This window comes from Chelon labrosus (assembly GCF_963514085.1).
Source record: "Chelon labrosus genome assembly, chromosome: 4".
NCBI classification, from domain to species: domain Eukaryota; kingdom Metazoa; phylum Chordata; class Actinopteri; order Mugiliformes; family Mugilidae; genus Chelon; species Chelon labrosus.
In genome coordinates this window covers 18,399,622-18,418,922 of record NC_140340.1, presented here as the reverse complement: position 1 = coordinate 18,418,922, position 19,301 = coordinate 18,399,622, and the positions used below count along the sequence as shown (strand labels likewise).

At 41.0% G+C, this 19,301-nt stretch overlaps 1 protein-coding gene across 2 annotated transcripts in view; it reads left to right on the top strand.

Moving 5' to 3' along the window:
• Positions 1-532: 532 nt before the first annotated feature.
• phc2b (polyhomeotic homolog 2b) overlaps positions 533-19,301 on the top strand; it is a 31,501-nt gene continuing 12,732 nt past the window's right edge. Inside the window, exons 1-7 of one of the 2 annotated variants that reach the window (XM_084542650.1) lie at positions 533-687; positions 10,548-10,878; positions 12,276-12,437; positions 12,581-12,658; positions 12,953-13,114; positions 13,908-14,042; positions 14,300-14,594. In XM_084542650.1, the coding sequence (XP_084398776.1) occupies positions 10,606-10,878; positions 12,276-12,437; positions 12,581-12,658; positions 12,953-13,114; positions 13,908-14,042; positions 14,300-14,594 (1,105 nt within the window). In that variant the 5' untranslated portion in view covers positions 533-687; positions 10,548-10,605. Of the gene's footprint in view, positions 688-10,547; positions 10,879-12,275; positions 12,459-12,580; positions 12,659-12,952; positions 13,115-13,907; positions 14,043-14,299; positions 14,595-19,301 lie in introns of both variants that reach the window. The other variant, XM_084542649.1, reaches the window with a different exon arrangement.

Sequence of the window (19,301 nt, the reverse complement as noted above, 5' to 3'; positions counted from 1 at the left end):
AAGCATTTTGTGTACACGACTTCCTGGGTTGTATCTGCAAGCTCACAAATTCGTTTCGACTGCAGCGATAATAAGCCTATAAAAGCTGCTAAGCTGACAAGCACCTGAAGTGCCCTCGAACAACACCCTAAAGCTCTACTAGGGGCTCCAGGAGTGCTGTTTTGTGGGCCCTAATCCTGACCTCCTTATTTAAGTAAAAGCAACAAATTGTTACCTATATAAAAAACTTTACTCTGGTCCTCTTGTTAAATCACTGATGTCCCTGAGCTGCATTTTAAAACCACGATTTTCCTGTAGCTGCAGTACAAACAGAACACAGAGCAAGGGTTGAGGCCCTTTGTTACCATGGAGATTGGGAGAGCCGCGGTCGTCACTTGACAGGCGCGTGGAGCAAAAAGGGGTGGGGAGGTTGTGTAGGGATACCGTTGATTGACAGCAGAAAGGGGTGGGGCCAAACAACATACTCTGTCCTCATTGGTCAGGTGTGCGTCACGTTGTCAGTTTGGAATGCTAATGAAAAGAGTTGCTTTCGGCCCAGTCAGCTCTGCTCTACCGCCGCCGCTGGTCTCTGCTCTGAGCCTGTTGGGCGCAGCGAGCCACCGTCCAGATATGGTGTAGAATATCAGGAGCAACACCGAGGAAGAGCGGACATAAAAGAGGAGCGAGGCTACAAGCTTCACGTTAACGGTAAGGCTGCATATGTTTTTGCTTCTTTACCTCTCTTGGCACGGGATGTCACGGTTGGTAAGAAGGTTAGTTACAGTTTCTGTGTGTTGGAACGCGTGAGGTTAATCGGTCTCACAAGCTAATGTCTATCTGGGGCCCCAAAACAGCAGCAGCAGCGGCGGCAGCGTTTGTTTCTAGCTTGTTTGCTAACATTGAGTTCAACGGCTAAGTTTAGTCTGCAGCGTCTCCCATAGCTACAAAACAGCATTACTATGAGGGACCCAAGTGGAGCTAACGTTAGCCCGATTTGTGAAGGAATTCATTGTGTAGCCGGAAAGGGGAACAATTAGCTATGGATGCAAACTAACGAGTGAGGTTTGCGTTGAAATGTGTGAAGTTGTGTGCAGCAGTAACATCTCTTCCTCAGTGGATGTAAACCTAGCTCATGCCTCATCACTTCAAAAATGTTAGCTAAAGTTAGCAAGGTGTTTACTTGAGGAACCTGAGGTCCAGTTGGTCGTGACCTTTGCCCCAGAGGAGGAGCTCGTTATTTTGACAAGTGAAGGTCATCTATAGTGTCTCATAAATCCAGAAAACAACGAGGTGGACAAATAACACAACAATAAAATGTCTAACTCCTGCACAACAACTATACAAACTATTCAACTAATATAAAATAGACAATAATCCAAATACCAGAAAAATGAAAAATAAAGGTTGGTATACACTCTTGCTATTTTGTTAGGTGTACTAGTGAAAATGAATAAGTCCTGCACAAAATCTTGCCTTCATGAAGGTAATGATATTTAGCACTTTTATTTATTTAACATAACTGTGAGAGCTGTTGATTCAACTGTGTTTTCATTTTGGATGCTGTAGATTGTAGTACTATTGAACGGTATTGCGTTGTACCGACACTTGTTTCTGTTATTTTGACAACCCCATTTCAGTCAGTGGGTTGGGCTAAATAACAGAAACATCTTTGTGTGTAGCGGAGTTTGTTTTCACTGGTGTACCTAATAAAATGGCAAGTGGATGTCGATTAGAGGATGTAGAGTATACACTGAGCAATGGTGGTTAGATAATCTGTTATGATACACTGCGTCCATTAGATTACAGCTTTGTCCACTTCAGTGTGCATGTGTGAGGTTCTGTGTGTGTACGCTCTGCGACTAAAAGTGTTGGTTTTTTATCTATAAAATGTGTACCAATATTATATTATAATAATGTTCATGATGCCAAGTCAGTTCATCAATCAAACTGAGAACAAACAATGCGGAAAATAAATGAATAAAATCAAGAGTGAATGGGTTTCACCAAGCTGCTTCTCTGCAACTTATGCAAAACTCACTTGGATTGTGAACCAGTATAGTGGAGGCTATTTAAATAAGTTAATGCAGTGGACTAAAGATGCAATTGAGCAAACAGTCTTCTACAGTTGTAGACATAAGATTGGTTTACACACCCACAGTGGGTCTGTGCGAAGCCTATGCCACAACGGGCTACACCAGTGTGAGAATATACACCTGTGTGCCTGCATTGTTCTGTAATTATGCTGCTAAAATGCTAGTTGCTCAGCTATGTTGAATATCTCTATGTGTTTCAGACAATAGCGATTGGAACTGAGCATCACATGTTCAAGTTAATAAATGGTGAACAACATTTACTTTAACTCAGATCACACTGCAACACGAAGAGAGAGAAAAGTCGTCTGGGTAGATGGTATGCAAGAGGCTGGAGGGAGAATTATCTGTGCTACTAAGAGATGTAAACAGGGGGAGAAATTAATTACCTATCCATCACAGCTGTCGCAGTGTGCGACAACATATAGTTACATATCTGCCAGATACTTGCCAGACTGTGGCATAGACACAGGTATGGCATGAGAAACGACCATTGAAATTATGTGCAACAACAATCTGTCTTTAATCACCAGAGTTGTTGCTGTTAATTGCCTGGTGTTTGCAGTGTTTCTTCACTTGTTAGTGCAAGCTGACTCAGCTTCCACCTGTCCTTTTTTGTGTTTTATTCAAAGCTTAACCATAGTTAATGGACAGGGACAGCTTGTGATGTATCTGCCTTGTTGTTTTATTACCTTGTTTTGAAAGTTGTTGTATACTACGTAAGTAAGCATTCCTAGGAGACAGTTCAGGTCAGACGGCCTTTCACAAGGTGCTGCAAAATGAGGTGCATTGTTTTACTGTACAAATCCAGCTACGAGAAGCCAATACTTTAGGGGCCGTTAATTATATGTAATAAGTTCTACAGATTAGGCTTGCAGTGAATCATTGCTAGATAATGTTAATATTCTTCAGATAAGGCCAGTTTTGCCTGCTGGTGTCCTTGCTTGCCAGCACATAATTGTTGACACCCACCCCCTCATTATCAGCACTCTGAGGTCAAATCATGCCCAGTTATTTGCTTATTTCAGGAATCAAAAGCACCAACCAGCTCAGCGAAGAAACTCATGGATTTTTCTCAAGGTTACTGGGGGTTAATTGCATAGAGATGCACTCTTTATCCACTTGAAAGCATAGCAGGCTGTTATTATGGAATAGAGGGTCTCCCTTAAAACCTGCGAGGGAAAATTATCCAGAGATAATTACTTGCACATCCTTTCTTACTGCCGACACCTGATCTGATGCATTGAGCTGTTATTCAAATCACGTGTTCTGTGCTGTTTATATGAGTGTTGTGAAAAAACTGATTTGCTTATTTCACCAAACCCACACGTTATTTTGGTGTTTTGTTGGGAGATGTGATCATTTACATGTGAGATGGCCCCCAGTGCTCCGTGATCTGCACTCATGTTGCATTTTCTTTACTTTTGCACTGCTATGTATTCAAGGTAATCACAAACAGCCGAGCTGTTGAAAGCAGAATAACTGGAAATGTGATCTCTAGAAGTAATCTCTAGTCATGTCCATGAGTGACTGTTTGTTTGTTTTTTGGATTTTCTATGGAGCCACAGTGCTTTCCCTCTAAAATAGAAAATGTCAAAATCAGCCAACACATATGTCAAATCAGGTCAAAGACTCATTGACAACCTTTGTATATATCACAGGAAACAGGCTTATTGATTATTAGCTTGACCTTTGTGTCTACTTTAAGCAGTCTATGTGTTGACCAAGGTTTTCTATTAGGATGTGATAGATTTGTTGTGAGAGTAACATTGGTGCATATTAAAATAGCTTTTTATCAATACTTACCACATAAAATAAAATCTCTATGTCAATTTTTGGAACTGTAATCTAGTCCAGATTGTGGAGGTACGCTAAATTAAGCTCTTCAGGCTACTTGAGGGTTTGCATCCAGTGATCAAGGGGCATTTCTGTTATCTTTGTAGAAGTCCACTGCTGGTATTGATATGAATTTAAAGAAGTAGTTTCTGTTGAAGGCAGTGATTTCTGTGCTGCTGCTGCTGCTCATCCCAGCTCATACCTGACCCATTTTTCCCCTGTATGAAAGACACTTGAGAGTGATGCCTCAGAGACATGGTTTGATAGAACAGTGTGGATTGAAGCATGTTACTAATCTGCAAGCTTTGCCAGAACTGTTTAACGGTGGTATTTATAGATCAGAGACAGAATCTATCATTCGTCTGTCAGTACTGTTGCCTCTTCTCAGTCTGTCTCTGTGTCTTTCTGTCTGCTTCTCCTGTGATTATTCAGGGAGGTATTAAAAGTCAAAGCAGTTTTTAGCGTCTAGTGAAGCATTCTTCACCTTACATGTTAAGGCCTTGCTAAATGAGGCTAAACAGAAAAAGGCCGTGGGCCTCTCGGGGGAGTCAAATGAAAGTATTTTGTATCTTCACAGTGTGCTGGAATCGCACACACGCTCAGCACACTTAAACTGGAAAGCAGCCAGAGTCTCTTTGTGCCGGGCTACTCAGCTGTGGAAGGCAAGGTCCGACTGAATCAGATGGCTCAATTACCGCTACCCGACCAATCTTGCCTCAGGATCAATGTCTTACACACTCCAACAAAGGCATTGCCCTGCTTTCTCTGTTTGGACAAGACTCGTCGACTATCATCAGTGTCAGGGGACGATCCCACCGCCACCAACGACTCCTCCAGGGACATATGTTTCGTCCTGACTACCTTTATATCAGTTTGGTCTTTTGTCATCTCATATTGCGATATTAGAAATTTGATCGTTCGCCATAATGAGCACAATCAAACTGAAACTTTGTGTAGCTGTGGACCTAATGATTACGCATATTATCAGTTAATCTGATTAATTAATTATCATTATATGTATAAGTCGTTATACAACCATTACAAATTTATATCATAATTTCCCATGTTCAAGCTCCTCAAGTTGCCGGTTTTCTTTCAAAAAGTGTGATTCATTTATTTTTTTTGCGACAAGCATTCATTTGGCATTGTTCTATAATTGAATATTTGGTTATTAAAACCCTCTTCTGTTAATCCTGCCATAAACAACAGATGAAAAATCTTGTGCCATGTTTATTTTCTAGAAGAATTGAATTCAGCTTAAACTCCATCCATAAAAATTAATCAGCCTACTAGGCAGATGTTACGTCTCCCCTGTGTGATATATGTAGGCCAAAAAATAATTGAAGACAGACATAGACAAAGCCTTAAGGCTAGAAATAATTTCTTATTTTAAAGGACTGTTGGTAGCTCATATGTTTCAGACACATCGTTTTATAATTTAAAAGTTTTTAGAAGGATCATAATGAGTATGGTGTCTGTATAATTTCAAGAAAACTTTTTAGTATTGTTTTAGTATTGGCTGGCAATGTCTTTGATGTAAAAGCCTAAAAACAAGGCTCATATGGTTCCTTGATCATTTATTTTTATGCTACTCCCCAGAAGTTAGGCATCAGTGTTTTTGAAATTGGTAATGAGCTTGAATGCTCTTTGAACAGTAGGTGGGGTTTGTTGGTTTTTAAAGGCCCATGCTGAACCACCCCGTATCCCTCCCCTCAGTGCGACCGCTTTGTTTTATGGCATTTCGGGGCTCTCGAGGTAAGTCATCAAATAGCTCATATCAAACAACCCACCCCGTCTTTCCTTGTTGTTTTGACCCCCTCTGCTGCACAGCTCCGTTAGCCAAGTGTGAGACTCCAGGCTTGCGTTTCTGGCTGCGCCGCCAGCTAATCTATATGCTAATGAGAAGATGATAATCAATGAGGTTCACGCATGGTTGGCCCCAATCAATATGACATTGCCCAAGCAAACGACTCAAATTGCTACATTTCATACGGGCAGACAGTTGGGTGGCGTGTTAATGTGGCGGGGCGCACCATAAGCATGCTATTATCCTCTGGTTTTATCTAGCCTATTCTGCATAAATGAATTCTCTTGTCATTAAAGAGAGGTTTGGATTGAACTCCAAAGCTATCCCATTTCACTTTTATAGGGGGTTCGTGATTTTCCGCTCTTGCTGTTTAGCATTTCATTTCTATAACTGTTATAGGAATAGGTGGTTTGTCGCTTACCTGCTGTGATTTGGATTAGTCATAGGTTGTGTTAGGGATTTACTGGTGTCGTTTTAACAGGATTAGGGTGAATTTTGTTAAAAGATTTTGTCATTTTTGGTTCACTCTCTTTACTTGTTTTCTCTCTGTGTTGAAAACTTATGTTCATTAAAGCCCTGAAGTTAAAATAGTAAGTTAGTTGTTCAGCATGGCCTGACCTGACCTGACCTGACCGTAAGTCACTGCTCGAGCCATTACCTGACTGTTACGATATAAAATTGGCCCACTTACGGTTGCAGGTTATTTGTGAAAATGGTTTGAACAAAAAAAAAAAATCGTGCTGCAGACTTGGAATCAAAACTGAGGCACTGAATTTGAAACTGAGCCTTCAGTTTTCTGCTTTTCAGATTAAAAAGGAATGTCATTTTAATTGAATATGTGAGCAGCTTGCATTTATATCTCATCAAAGCCAATTTAGGTCATAGTTACGGTTTATCTTAGAGGGTCTATGTGTGTTTTAAAAAAAAAAATAAATTTAAAATTCAGTATTCAGGCAGCATCGAGGGGGAGGGGAGCAACTGAGAAATCATTACCATCATCTTCATTAGAGAGGATCCCGTTGTCCAATCAGCATGCTGCTCTGCACGGGGATTCCATAAGAACCCCGTTGGCTGTCGCTAGGATACCACATAATCAGGAGGCAGGCCGTGGCCTGGTTGGTGGACCACGGTGTTGATGCTGGGACGACGAGCTCACCGAGTGTTGGGGGTAGACGAGAGGGACTGGGGGTTTGGATACAGCACAGAAACACTCTCGCACACGCTCATTCATTCACTCAGCCAGCCAACCAGCCAGCCACTCAGTTAGACAGACAAAGAGGAACAGCATCCTGCAGGAGGACAGCACGCTCCCGGGGGATGGGGCATCATACCCCTGCATCGCGGTGGGGGTGTCGGAGGAGGTAGGAGCACCAGGGTTAGGGGGCTTTGTCTCAGCAGCAGAGCACCCCTCCACACATGCATACACACACAAACATTTACACAGGCGCATACATTTCTCTGTGGATCTCAATGCTATTAAAGCCATTATCATCACACTTCAATCGATTTGTGCCACTGGCAAAGGCCTTCTCGTGGTGTTTTTAATGTGGGTCATCAGAGTTGTCCTAAATGTGGACCGAAGGATGGACCCTTATGGAGGCTCCTGAACTTCCTCTCTGTGATGTAAGCTCTGCAGAGACAGCCAGTCTGTCTGACAGCCTCTTAACAGCTCTCATCGTCCTGCTGGCTATGCAGATCCTGTAGACACACATCTGACAGGCATTTCTTGTGGTCTCTTAATGCCAGTGTTATATCAATCAATATGTCCTCCTGTTAGGGGCGCTGAAATTATGTTGTTATGATATTGACTGGCTCTTTGTAATGTATTACAGCCTACTCCGATGTGCTCTCAAACACATTGACTTTGGCTCCCTTCAAGGGAGCAGTGTTTTTCCTGAAATCGACTCATAGCCAGACTGTAGATGTGGGATTTAGGACTGGATTGGGGCTGTTTCATTGCACCCCTTTACTGATGGATGGGTGACTCCTCTCAGAGAGACAGGGGTTGAAGGCTTCATTACCAGAGGGGATTCCCTCCCCTCTCTGCACATAAGGAGGCAATAGGAAGCAGACTGTGGGATGTAGGCTAATGACGGCATAGAGGCAGCAGTGGTGCTTTGTTTACTAGCAGAAACCCAGTTTGCCTGACTGGATTTTGGCTTTTTCCCAGTCGCATTATGTGTAGACATGAAATTTTGAATGACAGACATACCTGAATGTAAAATAAATGTGAGTTTGTATTAGGAACGTTAGAATTTATAGTAGTGTTTTATGTTATATAGTTTGGTTTTTAGGAGTTTAGGGTTTGATTTTTTTCTGCGATATTGACCCAAGATTGTAGATGGAAGTTTTGTCAGCTTTGTGGGTGTGAAAGCATGTTTGCCTGTTTTATGATGCATCTATAGATTTAAATTAAAATGCATTCAATTCAGCTTACACAGTCAAACTTAAATTCCAACCCTTTTCACTGAGTTTTATACTCTAGCATTTTAGAGCTATTTTGGGGCTTCTCTGGTTTTGCCATTTAAGTAATAGCATATGGTTTAGTGAGATTGCAGTTTGTTTCCAAAATCTCCTTTGTAGCATAAGTGGGCTATAGAGCTTTGCTTTGGCTCCTAATCCGCTCAAAAGAATAACGAGGAGGAGGAGGAAATAGCTTAAGAATTGCGGCATGGCGGCAGCATTGCTCCTTATTTAATTACTTCCATCACACCCAGCCCATTTAAAGTCCTCAACCTTCACCCCTCACTTGCTCTCTCTCCCTTTCAGCCACCTAAACTCGATGTAAACACCTCTAACCTCAAGGCTAGAAATTCCATGCTCCTGTTTTAACCCCCTTTTTCAGCTCTGTTACATCGGTTGTCATGCTGTTTTAATCCCCCATCACACACACTCATTAATCCCACCTCCTTCTTAATGAGTTCAGATTCTTTTCTTGTTTATGAGATCTCCGATTCACGGAAGACTTCTGAACTTTCTTCACATCATTTAAATAGCGTAATCGTTGCCTTTTTGCCTCCACCAAGCGAGGATCCTTTCCCTTCTTCCATCGTCTTCACCTCTTATCACCTGCCATACCGAGGCCCCCTCCATCTCATCAGCCTGGAGAGCTCTTTTTCCTCCTGTGCTAATGGATAGCAAGCACCAGGGGAGCAACTTTTAAAAGGTTTTTATGGAATGAGACTAAATCACTCGTTCTTATTCTCATGACTGACAAGAGGAAGTGGATTTGGAAGTCTGAGATACATTATGTGATAAAAATGTGATTTTGAGTTTTCTTGTAAATCCTGTTCAAATGTGATGATAATGTAATTACGGGAGTGTATTTTGCTTATGCTTACATTCAAGTTGAATGACTATGTTGTGAAACATCTAGTTGTTTAAGGAAATTCAGGATGGCCACTAATGTCAGCCAGCTAATTGCTAATTTTATACTAAATTCAGTGGAGTTCATTAGTTCGCTAAATGGCTAAATTGTTATTGGCTTCTCTAACCAGCTGTGTTCTGTAACCCGAAAACGCAGGGTTGATTATTTCAGCAGACTCCTCCATTTACATGTAATGTGTCTGTGTTTGTGTATGAAAACAAAAAGAATAATTGTTCATTTTCCAGCTGGTGCTCATGTCCTTCTGCAGATTTCTGTCTTGCAGCAATAGGTCCATTTGCAGTCAGACAGCATATCTTTCTCATGGAATAGCAGAGGTGTGAAAAGGCAGTGCACCAGACGTATCCTGATCGACGATACTGCCTATGTTTCAGGGATTTTTCTGAATTTATATAATTAGTTGGGCTCAGCTTAATAATTCCGCATATACACAACAGGTAAATAATACTGGAACGACAAAAAGCCACAAAATAAAATAATCATCCTAAACAAAGACTATGACTCAACAACAACAAAATGTAAATGAGTCATGCTGCAAAAACACACAGCTTGTGAATTGGAGCTCAATTTTCAGAACTGGAGATGGATTTCGTGGCTGAAACAGATGAAGCTTTTAGATGCTACAGCAGATGGTTTTCTCGTCTGCCTTTGAACCATGTACTTTACTGTTTACACGGAAGGAGAGTTCCAGTTTATTTAGATTCCTGCCGTGTTTCCCATAAATGCCTTATGTTAACATGGGATCCCTGCAGCTTTGTAAGAACAGCAGATTCTTCTTTCGTTTTTCCTTTTTTTGAAAATCAGTTAATCATTTAATCTCATCTGTGATCCTGACCAGTAGTCGTAGTTCTTTATCAGTTCTGATGTTTTGCTCATGTCATCAGTAAGTTTAGGGCTTGAACTATAACAGTTATTTTAGGGGGTGACTGATTAATCTTTTTGTCTTAGAGTCTCAGAAAATGGCAACAAAGCAGAAAATTTAAAAATCAGAACCAGGTAAAACATTCAACACATTCTCAGGGATGTTTCCCATTATTTTTGGATCAGTAATCAGTTTAATTGGTTCATCATTTCAGCTCAAAGTCTTGTTCAGAAATGTAAATAAACTTTGGGTCTTATTATTTGAACATCTGGAAGTTTTAAGTTGAAAGCTTTTGCAGAGTGTTCAAGGAATTAGCATTTGCTTGTTAAAATATTCTACATTAGATTAAAAAATACTTTATCTATTCTTATTCACATATCAATAATTAACCACTTCTTTTACCTGATACAGATCAGTTTATTAGTTGCCAGGTGTAGTTTAGCTTCTGCTACAGCTTTTTCCTCTTCGTGACAGTTGTATGTAATTCCAGAAACCAGTTTTCCCTGTCTTGTGTTCAAAGAAAATATATGGTGAGGACTTTTTCCTCATGTGCTCTCTTTTTTTTTTTTTTTTTTTTCTCTCTTTAAGGCACAGGAGAGCCATTCAGAAGAGCCGAGGGTCAAAGGTGAGAAGAGCAGAGGGCACCATGGAGAGTGAGGCGGGGGCCCCTGCCTCCACTGCTAGCAGTACCGGGACCACCACCGCCGCCTCCTCTTCCACCCCCAGCTCCGGCACCACGGCTGTCGGCAGCAGTAGTACTTCCAACACCGCTACTACTACTACTTCTACTAGTTCCACTAGCAGTAGTAATAGTAGTAGTAGCAGTAGTGGTAACACTAGTAGTAGTACTACAGCAGGAAGACAGGCAGTGCCTCAGATATCTGTTTACAGTGGAATACCTGACCGACAAACAGTGCAGGTGAGTGTCTTGGTGCTGTAATAAAATTGTTGATATTGCACAAAATTCAGCGAACACTCCTTTTCTCTACTGCCCTCTGTTGGTGTTAATGAAGCCACATATGAGTTTCTGAAGTGCTTGGGTTAGGGTTATGGTTAAAACTGTTTTATTATTGATCTTCTAATTGAAAATACATTAAGGAAATAAGAGACTTCGGATGCAGGAAGCTCCAATGAGTTTGAGGAACTGACCACTTTGAATGGAGGAATGCTTTCTCTGCTTTAGAGCTCTTGACCCCTTAACCCCGAGATAAGCCTCTACACAGGCTTAACCTTGCTCTGAATAAGGTCCACTCAGCTTTTAGTGCTAAAGATTTGACAGCAGGGTTATTGTTACTTTGAGCTCTCCTTGTCTTGCTCTCGACCTGGTAACAATTCAAAAGCCAAATGCTTTTGTCACCAAGCGGCCCTTCGATCATAAAGAACTGTTGCTCGTTTATGGTCAGTGAGAGCTGAATGCATGTGTGTATTCCACCTCTGCTAATTTTACCCTCATTCCACAAGGCGTTAGTCTGGATGGTTCTATGACACCATGGACTACAGGCCTGCATCCCCTCTAGTAACTTGGCAACGTGGCAGAGGGCAATTACTGAGGTGAAGGGTGATGAGGTTTAGCTAGGAACTGTTGAGACTTTTCTCACCAACACTGACTGAGGGTTTATTTATTATCTGTGTGCCATGTGATCAGCCCAACAATATGTCAGTCTCTGATTCAATGTAGTTTGATTGTAACTAACAACTATTTATAATTACTTAACCAACAGTGTCTCATAAGTCTAATTTTCATGCTGATGGTCTTGTTTTCAGATTTCTTTGTTTTGTCCAACTAACACTTTTCAGTTCATGGTGACATGACATAGTAAAAAGCTGTAAATCCTCACATCTTATTAAAATATACAGCTACTGTAACAAATCAAGTTAGATTTTCATTCATATTAATCTGATTATTGTATAAATGATGTCTTACAATGCTCCATTAAATAAAACCACACATGGCTTCATTAGCAACTTTTCCTTCAGCCTGCATTAGTTTGGGCTAGTTAGAAGTGGCATTAGTTGGTAATTCTAGTGTTAATGTCCTTGTGCTTTGTCTTGGGAGCTTTACTGAGAGCAATGCCACCGGATGTTTTGATGCATAATGTGACTAGTCACCCCCACATTTGCACTAAAAAAAACTCTACAGAGCTTTACGTTTTTGATGGCTGTATGAATAGTTTGTGCAGGGTTTGTGAAAGGTTCCTCAGTTATCCTTAAATGTTGCAGAAACTGCTCAGTTTTGAAATTGGTTGACACTTACACCCTGACTTAAATTTAACACACGCAAACACATAAGTAACCCATGTTCGTCTTCATCTGCAGGTATTCCAGCAGGCGTTACACAGACAGCCCAACACAGCAGCACAGTACCTGCAGCAGATGTATGCCGCTCAGCAGCAGCACCTGATGTTGCAAACTGCAGCCCTCCAGCAGCAGCACGGCCTCAGCACCGCTCAGCTCCAGAGCCTGGCTGCTGTACAGCAGGTCAGCAAACGGTCACTAAATGTAATTCATTCTCTCAGTTTACAGACAGTGATTGCTGTTATTGTTGACCTGCTACAAGACACATTTCATAAATTTTACATTACTCTCTCTATCTTTGCTGTCTGTTTCTTGACTTATGATAGGCCAGTATTGCAGCTGGCCGGCAAAGCTCTTCACAAAATGGTACTTCATCTCAACAAACAGGATCTACTCAGACTACAGTAAGTGATGTTTTGACTGTTGAGCCTGCCTCCTGAAAGCCTTTATAATAGAAGTTATCTTCATCCAATAAGATTACCATGGAACTAAGTTGATTTTTGCATGCTGATGCTAGCAACTATATCCCCTGGGCTCTGTCTTTTTGCTTTTGAAGAGATCGAGCTTTCTTTTGATAACATGTTACGGAGTTGCACGTTATAAATGATTGGTCTTTTTATGTTTTATGTGTTGTTTAGCAGTATCTGTTGGTTAAATATCAGTAGAGAAGTGCACAACCTGTTTATCTGTCCACACAGATCAACCTGACCACCTCCCCAGCAGCTGCTCAGCTGATCAGCCGGGCCCAGAGCATTAGCTCCACCCCTACCAGTATATCCCAGCAGGCTGTTCTGCTGGGCAGCCCATCTAGCCCCACTCTCACAGCAAGTCAGGCACAGATGTACCTGCGTGCACAGATGGTGAGAATACAACCACAGCCACTGGCACATTTGCATGAGCGTGTACATATGCATAAACACAAGCGCACTCGTATACAGCTTGAATAAATAAATAAATACTGAAATTCTCTCCCCTGACTGCTAAGTGTGTGTTTTAGACTCGATGTGTGTTAATGTCACAGTGAATGGTGTGTTTTAATGTGCCACCAGAGTGGGTGGTCAGGTTAACCCTCCTGGCCCCAGAGGGCTCATTACAAACACAGAAGGCAGTGTTATGAATGTGCATGGATCTCCATAAAACATATTTGGGAGGTCACAGGTGTTCTCTCTTGAGGTCCAGTTGTTTTTAGGAAGATTTGCCTAAAGGTTTTTTTTTTTTTTTTTCTTCCCTCTTTTGGTACAGCTGCTTGTGGCTGATTTGTTGGTTTCAATTTGCCGTCAGTTGTGCAGCTGGCATACAGATTGTTCCTGCCACCTCATTAGTATCTGGTACACAGCTGATCAGATGTTTTGCGATTCTTCTGGCAGGCTTCAAAACACATTTATCTGTTTAAAGTAGACTGACATGGGCTTCGTTTTATGTCTTTGGCCTTTAAATTTGTGCACAAGGCTGTAAACCCCTACAGAGATATTTCTCTGTCTGTCTATAGTTCAATTCGGTTTGAGGGATATTATGATATGTTTGTTCTCTAGCTTTTTACTATTACTTTGCTAAACCTATTAGAGCTAGAAGGAGAGGGAAGAATCTGATTCCAACATGTTTTGCATATTAATTTCTCCTATTTTCAATCTTTTTTTGTTTCGTACTTTTCAGGCCCAGCAAAGTAACCTGGTGCAGGTGGCCAGGAGCCTGGGTCGAGCTGTTCCTTTGTCCCCACAGCTCATCTTCACTCCAGCGGCCACAGTAGCAGCTGTCCAGTCAGAGAGCTCCACGCAGACCTCCTCACAGGTATGCTTATTGGAACGTATTATGAGTAAAAATGCAACCACAAGCTTTTATCTAGGGTTGACATCCTTACCTGGATCGCCTGCTAATACAAATAAATACACAAGCCAATAATGGCTTACACTTATGATCACTATATTAATCTGAGCTTAATATGCTTAATGAGATTATCATTCAAAGCACTGTGAAGTTCGCCATGAAAAACTAATCAAATCCACTGCTTTAGATCATTTTGTATTTTTGTTTGTATTTTTCCTTAGAATCAGGTCCAGAACCTGGCCATCCGTGGCCAGCAGGGGGCGACAACGTCCTCTTCTCAGACTCAGACACTGCAGGCCCTCAGTCTGAAGCAGAACCCTGTGCCCATTCAGCCTGCCTCACTGATCAAGAATCCCAGCCCAGTGACCCAGGCCTCCACAGGAGGGAAGGTCGGCTCCTCCGACAGCCTCTCTGAAGGAGGGAGGAAGGGGGACAGTGCAGCAGTCACAGAGGTCCGAGCTATAAACATGAGCCGCAATGTCACAGCCGTCAGTGCTCAGCCTCTGATTGCTCCAGGTAAGTGGCGCTTGCATTTTCACAACATTAAAGGCAGTTATAGGTACCAAACCTAAGCACTCGCCCAGTGTGTGCTAAAAGTTTGTGAGCTTTATTGAATATGAAGTTTGACCTCAAACAAGATATTCATCCTTCAGCAGTCCTTATAATTTCTTAACAGCCAAAATACTGCTAAAAGTTCATATTGCCAAAAATAGCAATTAGCATTAAACCCGTGCTATGGCTCTATAAATGGTATTATCACCAAATTGGTCCTGACTGAAATATCTCAAAATCTTGATAGATTGCCATGAGATTTTGTACAGACATTCAGAGTCCCGAGAGGAGGGGAGCTAATGACTTTGGTGATCCCCTGATTTTCCCTCTAACTAGCATCGCTGGTAGGTCACAGCGTCCTCTTATCCTAAAAAATCTCTAATCACGGTCTGTTTGACTCTGAACTTGACACAGAAGGAACACTGAAGCTGCTTTTGCTACGTTTCCTGTGTCGACAAAGTGAATGTGTTTTTCCTCTGCCATGGAGTCATACTGGTTACAGATCAAGCGTGGTTAGTGTATGTTAAATGAACAGTTCATTTTCTTATAGAGGTCGTATTATTACTGACACAGTGTTCCATAGCTAGTTTGTTTTCATTTTTGTGGGTAGACAAATTAAACGGCAAAGTAGCCTGGCAGCTGCTGCATATTTCTTTTTGGTAACAGATATACATTTAAAACCTTAAAATAGACTTGTACTTTCAGGCAGCTGTCATATACAGTAGGAATGTGCTCTTGTGTTTATACTAAAATTATACGAGAAGGGTTTTAAGCGACTTCTTGGCTGTTTCCGTGACATGTCAGGGCTTGCCTCACAAATGCATTCATTCACTAAAAGGGTGAAACTAGCCGTATTAAAGACAGCGTGTTGGGTTGTGTCTAGAACAGTCTAGCTGCTTTGTGAACCAGAAGCTGTGAGAGGCACACTGCCACGCTAGAGTCTTTTTAAACCACTTATTGTGTAATTGAAAGCAAGCAGCTGTTTTTTTTTTTTCTATCTGTGTGAATGGTTGTGAATATGCCAGCAGTACAAGCTCGTTACGTCAAATTAGGTCCAGTTTGTTTACAGGATAAGCCCTCACATCCATTTCCTGATTCTCAAGAAGGTTCTGATAAGACATCACGTTTCACAAAGTGATTTGTGTGTGTGTGTGCGCATGCACCATATCTGTGTTTATGTGCATGACTGTAAAGCTTTTATAAACCGAATTCTGTGTTAATGCATGGAGTTGTTTTTGTGTGTGCGTTCAAATGCGGGCTTGTGTGTTTGTGGGGGAAGGTTGGGAGGGTGGGGATTATGTGAGCGTGTCGGTGCACAACTGTGTCTTGCTTTGTTTCACTAATGGATTCACATAAAATGAAAGGGAGGATGGAAGCTGAAAATCTGGCTGCATGCTGTCTGAAAAAATTAACACATAGTTGCCATAGCAGCAGGCCACGAGGGACAGGTGTGCACATGAGATGCTGGGGAGTTAATACACTGAGGATCAGGAGGAGGGGAGGCTGAATGGATGGCTGATGGGATTCAGATTAGGATAAAAGCTTGGATTCGTCTAGACTCTGACGGGGTCATGGTGCACTTTTGATTTTCAGGATAAAATCACAAAACTTATTATACTTGCACAGTTATTGAAAACATTTATGGATTTCAGCTGCAGGAAGCCAGAGATTATGCTGCTCGTTAGCGTTGAGTGCTAATTTCACAATTTTATTCATTTATAGTTTAGGCTTTATAGTAGATGTGGTTACTGACTAATCAGCCACAGGTGAGTAACGGCATTTACATCTGTTAAACGTTACTGTTGTTAAAATTATAATGAAATACAATTGTTGCAAAAGTAGCTAATTACTGTACTTTTACAATAATTAAAAGGACAATTGTTTTTACTTTACTGCCATGTACATTATGATAATAGATCGTTAAAATCCACTTTAGCTCTATTCGCACAGGACTACTTCAGCCTGATGACGTCTAGTGATTTGCGATCTTTACGGAGTTGGTCTGTGATCTCAATTCTATGCAAATACAATTTGTCACATATCTGTGATATGTAAAGTAAAAATTCCACAGCAAATTACCTTTTTATATTTCTCTAAACATAGAGGACCTGTGAAAAATCTATTCCCATGCGCATCAGCATGTCTGGGATATGGGTTGCATTTTTATTTTTTCAAGGCGTTTTGATAGCTTTGCAGGATTCTTTTTCTTCCGCTTTCTCCCTGAAGAATTATACAGGCTATATTGGCAATTATAAATCAAAGTTTGGACAGCTGAGGTGCAAATTCTTGAAGGATGAGAAGATGGTTGACATGCGCGGCAGCACAGTCTGATTTTTATATATATATATATATATATATATATATATATATATATGTATTTAGCATTATTAACCTCAAAAGTCTAACTACTTCTTAAATTTAGAGTTAAAGAAGTAAAGTCAAGAACCCAGAAACCATGATGTCATTATACTGTTAATCAAACTCGTAAGTACCCTACTCCTGTTTAAAGTGACTCAACAGAGAATACTGCAGTCTGACCTGAAAGTAGAAGAAAACTCTATGGGGGAGGTATGATTAAATGTTCTTGCTATTTTTGGTCATGAGAATTTTTTCTGATTGACTGTTTTGGCATCGGCAATAACTGAAACATTGCTGAGACACTTTCACTTGAATTGGAACTGAGCAGGAAACAAATGTTAGACATTCTGGCTCAGCGCAGTAAGTGTCTGTCATCGCCTTCACTACACGAGAAAGAGTCAACACTTTACTATTATAAACCACAGCAGGGAATCCCCGAATCACCATACTGACAGATTCCGGTTTTATCACAATGGCTGAGACACATTTCTTGGAACTTTCTGTTTCTTTTACCAGAATGGCAAACACAAAACCCAAATATTCAAACTACAATCATCTAAAATCTGTGTTTCCAGATCAGACATACAGCCAGTCAAAACAGAAACTGTGCTGTGTATTGATTACATACTACACAAAAAGAAATGGAGAACACGATATTCGAGATTTGTAGCTCAAGAATAACGCGTTCTTATTATTTATAATACAGTAACTGCAATTTGTGTTTCCCCTCCCTCTAAAAAATATTCACAACTTAGTATGGCTTAGTTTGGATGCATACTGTTGGGAGAACAGGCTTTCCACTATTATGTGGCACTTTTCAATTCTTCCAGTAAAAAACATAAATACTTATATGCAGGATAAATGGTAAAAACTCATTATTTTGAACACAGAGAGTCTGCTAGGAAATCTTTGTCTTGCGTCACTCATTGTTGTCCTATGAACAATAACATAGTCGTATCACAGTTGCTCCAATTTCAACTGCATGTAGAGACTAGTATTGATCTGGTGACAAGAGTCCAAGGAAATGTTTTTCAGAAATTCAGTGAGATGTGGCGATGATAGGGTTGAACAACTTTATGACCTGACCTGATCAAGTGGAACTAATTTCAGCTTTGATGTGATGCAGTTGAGGAAACAACCAATGGGAGTTTCTTATACAGATGACTGACACATGATGCAAACACAGAGGTAGAGAAAACACAAGGAAACCCCATCCACGTCTCTGGTTCCTACCATCAAATTCACCATGCCGACACTAGGGGTTGCACGACTTCAGATATTTTTAAAGTGGACAGTTATGTGAGGAAAGTCAAATTGACACCAACAAGTCACTGTTGACGTCACTAATAAAAAATAAATAAATAAATAAAAAAAGTAGAAAGTAATGCTGAGAACAGAAAGCTCATGCACCACATACTGTGCGCTGCAAATATGTATAGACTGTATAAAAACAGGCTGCAACTCAGCACCATCAGTGCAGCTAAAAGTCTTAATATTTTTGACATTGAACTTCACCAGCAAATTGTTGATTTGTTACTACGGGACGTTTGGTGAAGTCGTTAATTGACTGTTGTCTGGAGCGGATGCCTTTTCAGTGTGCATTGCAGTAGTTCTTTTGTTGTATTTCAGGACTGACTTACTTATTTTGCATGTCACAGTAGAGTAGGCTTCATCTTTAGTCTAAATATTTCAACACACTTGGTGAGCCGCTACTAGTTTGCTGAGCTAATCAGCTGTCTTGTCTGAGGAGTCTGTGTTGTTATTGTCATGTGATCATTGACTAGTCGACATGATGCTTAAAGCGTTATGGCACAACGGTTAAGTCGACGAAGCCACGAGTTTGTACAAGGACTAGCTGACAGTGAGCTTGGAGTGTCAGGTGAACCGAGAAGGAGCGACAACGTTGTTGACGATATTTGCTTTTCAAATTGAGAGCGGTGATGGCAAGCAGAGCTAGCTCCGCCCATACACTGCTTAGGGTCTACTTGTTTCATCCAGAGCCATGACATCTGTGTTGTAATCATGCTTAACTTCTGCCACCAGAGTTTGTCTTTATGACAAGTTCATGACAGTGCAAAATGTTTTTAGAGAGTTTGGCATGTGTTTTGAGTTTTGAAGTTCTGTTGATAAGCACCTTCGCATGGCTGCCCACTGGTCCAAGCATACTGACTTGGATGGGATAAAGACAGCGGACAAATTCTTTGTGCGTGTGCGTGTACATAGTATATACATGCCAAATAAAGCTAAAATAATAAACTTGGAAGTATCTGCTAACCTGGTTTTGAATTGTATTGAAGGGAGGAAGGACGACTT